Source organism: Epinephelus lanceolatus, chromosome 9 (genome assembly GCF_041903045.1).
Source record: "Epinephelus lanceolatus isolate andai-2023 chromosome 9, ASM4190304v1, whole genome shotgun sequence".
NCBI lineage: Eukaryota > Metazoa > Chordata > Actinopteri > Perciformes > Serranidae > Epinephelus > Epinephelus lanceolatus.
Genome location: NC_135742.1, coordinates 17,505,460 through 17,514,454, shown reverse-complemented (window position 1 = coordinate 17,514,454; position 8,995 = coordinate 17,505,460). Strand labels below are relative to the sequence as shown.

General features: G+C 39.5%; 1 protein-coding gene across 1 annotated transcript; it reads right to left on the bottom strand.

Annotated features, from left to right (window-relative positions):
- Positions 1-1,496: 1,496 nt before the first annotated feature.
- LOC117252006 (gamma-glutamyl hydrolase) lies at positions 1,497-6,049 on the bottom strand. Its single transcript, XM_033618626.2, has 9 exons — positions 5,820-6,049; positions 5,603-5,717; positions 5,117-5,167; positions 4,946-5,030; positions 4,168-4,306; positions 3,781-3,887; positions 2,854-2,947; positions 2,626-2,763; positions 1,497-1,768 (listed from the first exon to the last, which is right to left on the bottom strand). The coding sequence occupies exons 1-9, from the start codon at positions 5,935-5,937 to the stop codon at positions 1,650-1,652; spliced, it is 966 nt and encodes a 321-aa protein (XP_033474517.1). The 5' UTR covers positions 5,938-6,049; the 3' UTR covers positions 1,497-1,649.
- Between the last annotated feature and the right edge of the window lie 2,946 nt (positions 6,050-8,995).

Below are 8,995 nucleotides of genomic sequence, written 5' to 3'. Positions count from 1 at the left end.
TCTCCTACAGGGCCGGAATACACCTCTGGGTGGGCCCTGGGGTGAAACTTACTTGTGGGCCCCTTTTCTCCCACCGCTTTCTATGCACTCTGTAGGTGACAACGTAAAGCCGAAACATTTAGGGGCCGCACACATGCCCTGTCTTTAACCACCTGGAAAACATGAGGTTGGGCACTGGGCGCTATTTTTGTGCCTTTTTTTGAGCCAGCTTTCAAGAGCGTGGCGGCAGCTTGTGTCTGAGTTTGCAAAGCAACCTTACCAAGCATCGTACCATAGCCCATTTACCCTAAATCCTGAGTGCAGAGCTGATCTTCTTCCAGGCGCTGTTTCAAAGTGTGTGGACATATCGTACATGGGACAGGGACGTACATGGGTTCCAAAAGTCGAACTCTGCTTATCAGGGGCTAGGGAATGCATGCGTGCCTTTTTGAAAACACTGAATTTGAGGGTGCAAAAAACACGGCATGTGTATGTCTCCTTAGGGTGCTTTCACACCTGCCTTGTTTGGTTCGGTTCATTTGAACTCGAGTTCATTTGCCCCCCTAAGTACAGTTTGTTTGGGCAGGGGTGAAAACAGCAATCGCACTTGGGTGCCTCTTGTCACCTGCTCAGTGTATGAAGGATGGATTGTATTTCTTTGTCGATGAGATGAACCTGAGAGCCCCTGAAATGTAATAATTACTAATAAACTAACCCAAAAACTGACCCTTTTTTGGCTACTACTGACTCCAAGGTGAAGAATGACCTTTTAATGCTCAACTTTAAAACTTTTTTTTCCTTTAACACAAACCGATCTGCAAATATCACATTTATGCCCTTTTGATTTCAGTTCCTGTTGTGCATTAGTAGGACACAGTGTTACCAAACAAATAAGCAGACTGCAAAGTGTATTTCCCCACATGATAGTCTAAGTGCTGTTTCAAAGTCAAAGGGTAAAATTCCAGCAGAGGAACATGAATGAATGAATCCTTTATTTGAGACTGAGGGTTCTCTCTTGACCTTGGAAATACTGAATGGACAGTGTGTTGTGAGACTGTTTGGCCAGCTGCCATTTCCAAGGTCAACAAAAAACTCTCAATCTCAAGTTTTAGATGAAAGCTCCGTCCATGTAAGTCTGTTGATGAAGATCATGTGGCATGCCTGAAAGCTCCAGGACAGCTACTATGGACCTTGTAGTGAGATACTTTGGTCAAATCCTTTACTTCTTTATTGGTCTACATGTAGTCAAATTCAAATATATTGACAACCTGTAATAATCTGTAATATCCACCAAATGTTGGTCTTTAATTGCAGAATGCAAACTCCCGTGAGATTATTTATATTATTAAAACCTCTAAATATCCATAAAAAATACAGATGACATGACCCTTACTGATCTCAATGGCAGAAACACTAAAGTACTGGACAAAATGAACCCCCTAAAACACACCCACACACTACCTTTCCCTTTATCCATCCATCAGGATGCTCTTGTACAAAGGCGTTCATCTCCAAAATGAAAAATATCTGACTTTATTTAAGCAAATAAGCACTTTAAAAGAAATAACAGCATATACAAGTATTTGTTTAGAGGCCCAGCTGTTGTTAAAACCATCATAGGCCGTGTAAAGTGCTGTACATTCACAGAGGGACACACACGACGGGGAAGTTCAGAAGAAGTAGAGCTGCTCATATCCTGTGAAGTTTGCAGCATAGACAGGCGTGTCGTTGTAAATCAGTGACGAGGCCTCTTCCTCAGGATTGTCAAAGTGATGTAAACTTCTCCTTCCTAAACAAAGCAGAAGTGAGATGCATGTGATTAGAGCAGGACAGAACTGAATAGATGAATCATGTCAATGGGAAAACGGGGCAGGACGGGATGTGGAATTCCTCAATGGAATGTTTGTGGTCATATCTTTTAATCGTTGTTTTGTTTCTGTAAACCTAATGTGTTATTCGTGATCATCTTTTTTCTCTCCGTCTATCACAGCTGATTTAAGATCTCCTTGGGTTTCTTGTTGAATCCAAAATCATGGTATATGTAACTTTATATTGCATTATCAGTATATATACTGTGACACTGTAAATATTCAATAAAATCAACTAAGAAACTGACAACAGTTTAACAAAATCTCTGACAGCTGACACACTTATATTGTCTTACAGTGTGTATCCTGCATCCTCAAAAGAGGACATCCTGTTTTGGCTTTGCTGCACCGTATAATTCACTCTGCTTAACTTTGACCTGTTGTCCTTGTTTGTGGACACTTTTTTGTGCTAGTGGTAGTAAAAACATAATATACTAATACATGTAAAAACAAGATGGCAGCCTTCTCTAACAAGTCAGTCTGCAGCTGATCCTGACACAAAAGTGGACAAGGTCCAAAACCTGTTTTTGCGCAACAATGTTCAGGCATTGAAATAAACAGTTTTAAACTTTAATACACACTTGTGACAATTAAAAACAAATTGAAAGGATATCGTTTTTTATACTTATTAGATCCTACTGATCTCAAATAGCTCAGAGAGATTAAAATTTGCACACCAAACAAAAGCTGAGGGTCTTAGGAGGATATCCCACAACCATAGTAAGAATCCAATGATATGATAATTACAGATTATTACTGATAAAGTTAGTAATCTTACCTTCATTGACAAAAAATTCAGCCAGCAGAGAAGATAACTGCACAGCGTGAGCGGAGTGAGGAAAGTTCAGCTTTCTGTTCCACTGAAAACGATTCACCTCTGGGTGCCACTGGACTCCATAGAAAGGATATTTTTTACCTGGTATACACATATGTTACTGTTGTTAAAAGTTTGTCATAGAGCAATGATTATAAGTTTGTCACATGAATATAAAAATAATCTTGTAACCTTCGATAGTCGAGACAAACTGGACTCCGTTCTCAGCAACGTTTGTAGACAGCACAGAGAAGAAACTCTGCAGCTTCTCGTTTTCATGGAAGGTCTGAAAGAACATTTTACACTTATTACAAGTTGTGGTTATTATTTATGTGTTACCTTTGATTTATTTAAAGATATTTTGGTGCTTTTTGATAGGACATAGAACCAAGCAAAAGGGCCGCCGCCGCAAGGACACAGCCTTTGTACACAGGGTGCCTGCTCCAGCAGGTGAGCTAGTGGGCGCCCCTTTATTGTTATTTTAAGGCTCCATATTGTATGTAATATTCTACCTTATTAAGGTTATTTAACTATAAAAAGCATGTACTCCTGTTCTCTTTTTCATGCTGTGACAGTTGAATGAAGTTTATCTCATCTATCTGTCCTCAGTACATGGACAGATTTATGCTCTGTGGAGCCCCAGGGCAAAAACACCCATATCTCTGTGCACCGTGTACTGTCTTCCTGTGCTAGAATATTAAATAGCCCTGTTGTGCTGTGTGGTAATTTGATTGAACACAAATTAATTTAGTAATATGCACCTTACAAGCTTATTATCAGCTGAAACTTAGAAGACATAATTAATCAAATTACCGCACAGCAATTGCCACACTGTGCACCAAGGCTTTTGGAGCCCTTTGGGGAAGTAATACAACCTCAACTACAGCTTATGCAGAAGGTGAAGTAATGGTCATTTTAATGAATGCAGGTTGCTTTAATATACATTTATGTCTGCACAGCATGTCTCATTAAGGTCCTTCTGGGTCAAAAGTTTCAGTCATGTGTGACCTGGGTAGCATGATGTCTCTATTTTTATTTCTCAGCACAATAACATAAAACCCCAACAGGAAGTGAAACGTATAGTACAATGACTCTGATCACCAGAGGAATCTACTGTACCTCTGCTGCGAGGCCATAGTGGTGAAAATTGCCAGTCAGAGGCTCCCGGGTCAGAGCCCTCATCAGCTCGTCTGGGAAACCCTCAAACATCCTACTAGAGCCGGCCTCTGCAGGGAGACATATATATGTGAGGAAACCAGTCAAACTTATGAGACTTCATTAAGCAATGACATTTTAACGAGACAAACACACCCTCTGATTTGTAACTTGCTTCTACTGACACCATGTGGTATGATTCAGTACATGCAGTTCTCCAGAAAATGTTGCCAAACAATGAAATAATCCACTTTATCTAGACCGTATCATTTATCTAGAACAGATTGCTTAAACACCACAAATAGAAAATATACACATAAAGACATCAACAATAATGCAGTAAGTTCCAACCTTCTGTTAGGTTGAGGGGCAGCGCTAAGTTCTCAGCTGTGGTCTTTGTGAGCAGATTTTGACCAGCCACCAATACGGTCAGAAGCTGCATACCCATGCATGTGCCCCAGATGGGGAAGAAGTCGCCCTCATCGTTTGCCTGAAACACACAGAGTCAAAATTTTTACTTTTTTGTGTCTGAAACTCTTCTTCACATTATCAGGACAAAATCTTGTTCAGGCTGTTGCAGAAAAGTTTACATTAAAGTAAATGTCCTGCATTAAATGTTTTATTATAGGCAAGTGTATCATGATATTAAGAATGAACTACACTTTAGTATAGAATTCTTTTCATTGTCAGTGCAAAGCTTGAGTCCTTACAGATCATTTAGTCACTGATGGATAATTGATAGTAAAAATAGTTTAAAGTTAGAGCTGGTTAAATTTCACTTATTGCCAGTTAGTTTAAAATTCAGTATGTCTTATGAGCTTATTGTATGTTTTACTAGAAAACTCAAAGGATGCAAAGAAAGCACAATAGTGGTAATCGCTTAAATGCAGTGGACTAAAAAGTTTAATTAGTCACTCAATCTTAAACTTTCATGTTAAATGTGAGGTTAAAAAATTGTCTACAAAATGAAAATACTTAAGATAGGTGCAACACAGTCCCTAAAACAGTATTTAAGCACAATACTTAAGTAAATACACTTGTTTCTGTGCTTTTTAAAGATTCAAAAGACATAATAAACAGGAAAAAGATTTAAAAAGGAAGATGCAAATAAATAATCTGTTGTACAAACCTTTAGAGCAAATGTGTAGAAAATCTTCGCCACCCTGGCAAAGTCTGACGTCTCCAAATCTGCTGCTCCCCCGATTAAGAGCAAGCTAAACGGACATCACAGTTAGAGTGTAATGAGTGCATTTATTTAGGATAAATTCTCCTTTAACACATTTATAGGGCTGCAGCTCACCCATTTATCTTACTGAAGATATCCTCATATTCAGCGGTAGTTAGAGTCAATCTGTGGACAACAAACAAAATTAAAAATGCTTCCTTTACTGTGCTTTTGTACATAGTGTGGACTGCACGAATGTCAAAGGTGACAGAAAACCCACTTCTTCTTCTTCCACAAAAGCAGCACATGTCAAGAGACATACCAGCAGATAGAACCACAGGTTAACATCCAAGCAATGTCATTTACAGGTCTAAATATGCTGCTTCCTTACATAACTCAATGTTAGTCTGATGCTACTGTCTAAAATGTTCCTGTGTACATTTTTATGCTACAGATTTAAAAAATGGGCGTTAATAGGTAGAATTATCATGAATTTCATCCATTATTGGCAGTTTTTTTTGCCACCTGCTCACTCACACTGACAGATCATACAGCACAGAGCTCCAGGTAAATATATATGGTCCATCTGTACTGATACAAACGTTAGAGGACTCAACCCACCTGATGGGCATCACCCTGCTGCCCCCAGACTCAATGAATTTCACATATGAGGCAGGTATGAACGTCCTCCCAAATGGTTTCAAGATTTCATCTGTGACTATCTGAGTCAAAACACCTGAGGGACAAAATTCAACAGTGTTACAGTTCAAAAGAAACTCTCCTTTTTAAATGTTTGTATCACCTAAATTCTCTTTATCTCTCTGTTTTTTTCACTCACCGATCACAGGCCTGTCGTTCACAGCCTCCTGGTTGACTTTAGTTGGCATGGCTTTGCTGCAGCAGAAGCAGCAGGCAAAAAACAAGCACACATATGCTGAAAATCCTGTAATGGACATGTTTTCACCTCAATGTCCAGCAGCCAGTCGAGGCTCTATCAGTATTTGAGAAGGTACGAGGCTGTTTATGAAAGAAGCTGCAGCACACTTATATGTGAGTTAAAAGAAGGAAGTAAGGACTGCCCAGATTTACATGTGATTGCTCTCTACTGCACATGCCGGTCAGGCAAGTTGACTGCTGACATAACATAAATATTGTGCTGACGATACGGACTTTTTGGTAAAATTTTGATCGTTTAGAACGTGGGAAACGATCCTAGCTTCATTGTCAATGGAAGATTTTGCAATAAAGTTCATAGAAATCACATGTGAGCATGTGATAAAGCAACTCTTCGTACACTCTTCACACTAGTGTTCAAAGTGCAGTCAAACAGGTTTCAGTCTGAAAATGAAAGCAGGTTTCTATTTATAGGATTTTAAAGGAGGGGAGCTTATTGCAGACACGTGCACAAACTGTGAGGCCAAACTGAGGCCAAACTGTTTCAGAAGGGTTTGTTTCTGCTGACAACGACTGCAGGAACATCACTCCAGGGGTTTATGTCTATTTTAAATCAATGACTGAATGACACTGTTTAAAAAATCTACTTCATTCCTGGTAAGCATTGTGCACATATCTTCATAAGGGCAGCAAAGTGGCAACTCACTGATGCAATACTTAACAAAAAATGTGGTGAAACAGTCACTGTAAAAGATGTGGTTTCTACACAGTTGGGTAACAGAAGGAGGCAAACAACTGAGGACATTTAATGCAATGACTGGGACTGTGAGCAGTGTTGGAGTGTAGTGAACTACATGTAATTAAACAAGTAGTTCAACTACATTTTGAAGTAGCTTGCTGGTAGTTCAACTACATTCATGTCTCTATAATGATTCATTCATTCTTTTTCTGTAACACTTATCCTGTTGGGGGTCGGGGAGCCTATCCCCGCTGACATTGGACATGAGGCAGGGTACTCCCCGGACAGGTCACCAGACTATCACAGGGCTGACACATAGAGACAGACAACCATTCACACTCACATTCACACCTACGGGCAATTTAGAGTCACCAATTAACCTGCACGTCTTTGGACTGTGGGAGGAAGCTGGAGAACCCAGGGAAAACCCACTCTGACATGAGCAACACAAGAACACGCAAACTCTGCATGTGGGGGTTCAAATCCCTCACCTTGGATTCGAACCAGGAACCCTCTTGCTGTTAGGCAACAATCCTAACCACTGTATGCCGTACCGCCATAATGATTCTGTAGTTAACTTCTGAAAATAACCTCAAACAGTTCTGGGCCTCAGCAGACTTTTTTTTTCCATTTTGTTTCACCATTGCTTTTCTACTGTAGTTGAACTCCCTTTCACCACAATTTGTCAGAGGTATTGATTATTGCCATTTATTAACAAATGTTCAGAGTAACCTTTAGAAGTTACCTGGTTAACTGAGTAATCCCGTTTGCTGTAATACTCCCACCTGAACTCTAGTCTCTGAAGGAAGTAGTCTGACTGATGGACACTGTGTACAAAACCAAAGCTGACATTCCCTGCATTTACCCAGTAATAGTGGGGTATTTAATTTTTTGGTTCATATATGACCTGTGAACAAGTGAGCATTTTTTTAAACTGAACTGAGTGGCATTTTACACAGGCATGTGACTTTTTTGTATTATGTTTTAAATTTAATTTGAACTAGCTTTAGTAAACCAAACTAGATTTCTTCCTAGGTTTGCTTTGCTGCAGTTCATCTTCCTCCAGTGTGATATAGTTAGAACCTGTGCTTTCAAAGTAGCTTCCCAAACACTGGGTGTGAAATGGGGTTGAAAGCCAAAAAAAGAGATTGAGACATGTGGGGTTTTTTTGGGGGGTGAATGTAAGTGCACATCTAGTATTTTTAAGACTGTGTTTACAGCAAATGAGTCAAACATATATAAGCCTGAGATCCAAATAAAATACTACATTTTGGAGACAATAACTTCATAATGTAAAATTAATAATTTTGGATCCCAGGAGTTACAATGACCAGTCTGTCTGTCTCAGGTAATAAAATGCTGTTTCTACCTCCAAGTTAAATCCTGATGCATCAGTAGAATAACTTGAATCAGTACAAATGTGCATAAAGTCACCAGTGTGCTCATGGTGGTGCACCAGCGGGAAACAACACAGGCTCAACAAAACCTTCCACACAGCTGGTGGTAAAAACCTGCAGAGTAGCAGTTACTGTAGTGATTGTGCAACTTTTGTTTTTCCAGATCTCGTCTTTTTTTTCCATCAAATATAAAAATACATGCAAGTCTTTGCACCAACGCTGAATTACCAACAGGGCAAAGTGGGAAACTGCCTCAATTACAGACCTCCAGATGCCCAAGGAGTCCCAGATTAAAATGCATGTGAGCTGAGATTGACAAATTGATGAATTTATTGCACCATTAAAGACATATGAACAGGTCCTGCATTATTGGCGGATGTTTTGAGTATGCTTTGTAGAGGATGTAACACCTTTTTGTCGCCCAGTTTATATTGTGTTCACATGATGCATATTCCTTAATAAAGTTTTGTTTGATCAACACACAAAATCTGAGGCCATTAAATGTTAATTCTAATGTAGCACTGGTTGTTTTGGGTCTCTGCATAACATAAAGCTGCCAAATGTAGTCCGCTGCTGTATTTAATGGTAACTTGGAGGTGATTGAATGAACAGTGCACAGAGGGTGTTTGTCAGAGGTGGAGGGTCAATAGGGGTCATGAGTATGACTTTACATAACTTTTAACTGTTGAATTTTCTCCAGCTGCTTTCCTCCCAAATTCCTAAAACATGCGACTAGATTGGACACTCTAATTACTCGAAAATGTGACTGTTTCTGTGATGTGTCCTCATCATTTGCAGATACTGAGGTCATAGAGTACTTAAGTGGAGAATAACATGGAGTTTGTTACTTGTCTGTCACTGTCTCCAGTATGTATTAAATTGAACCACTAGGTGGAGACAAAGTGACACCAATGATACAAATCCACAGTTTTCCTCTTCGACAAATCATTTAAAACAAAAAATGATGCCCACCAAACCACAGTA

Bases quoted from the DNA above. Each gene is read 5' to 3' on its own strand.
- LOC117252006 (XM_033618626.2), bottom strand. From the start codon at position 5,937: ATGTCCATTACAGGATTTTCAGCATATGTGTGCTTGTTTTTTGCCTGC. The intron at 3,888-4,167 runs GTTGGAACTTAC...GTCTCCCTGCAG, and splicing joins GCCCCTCAACCTAACAGAAG to AGGCCGGCTCTAGTAGGATG. The intron at 2,948-3,780 runs GTACAGTAGATT...ATGTTCTTTCAG, and splicing joins ACTATGGCCTCGCAGCAGAG to ACCTTCCATGAAAACGAGAA.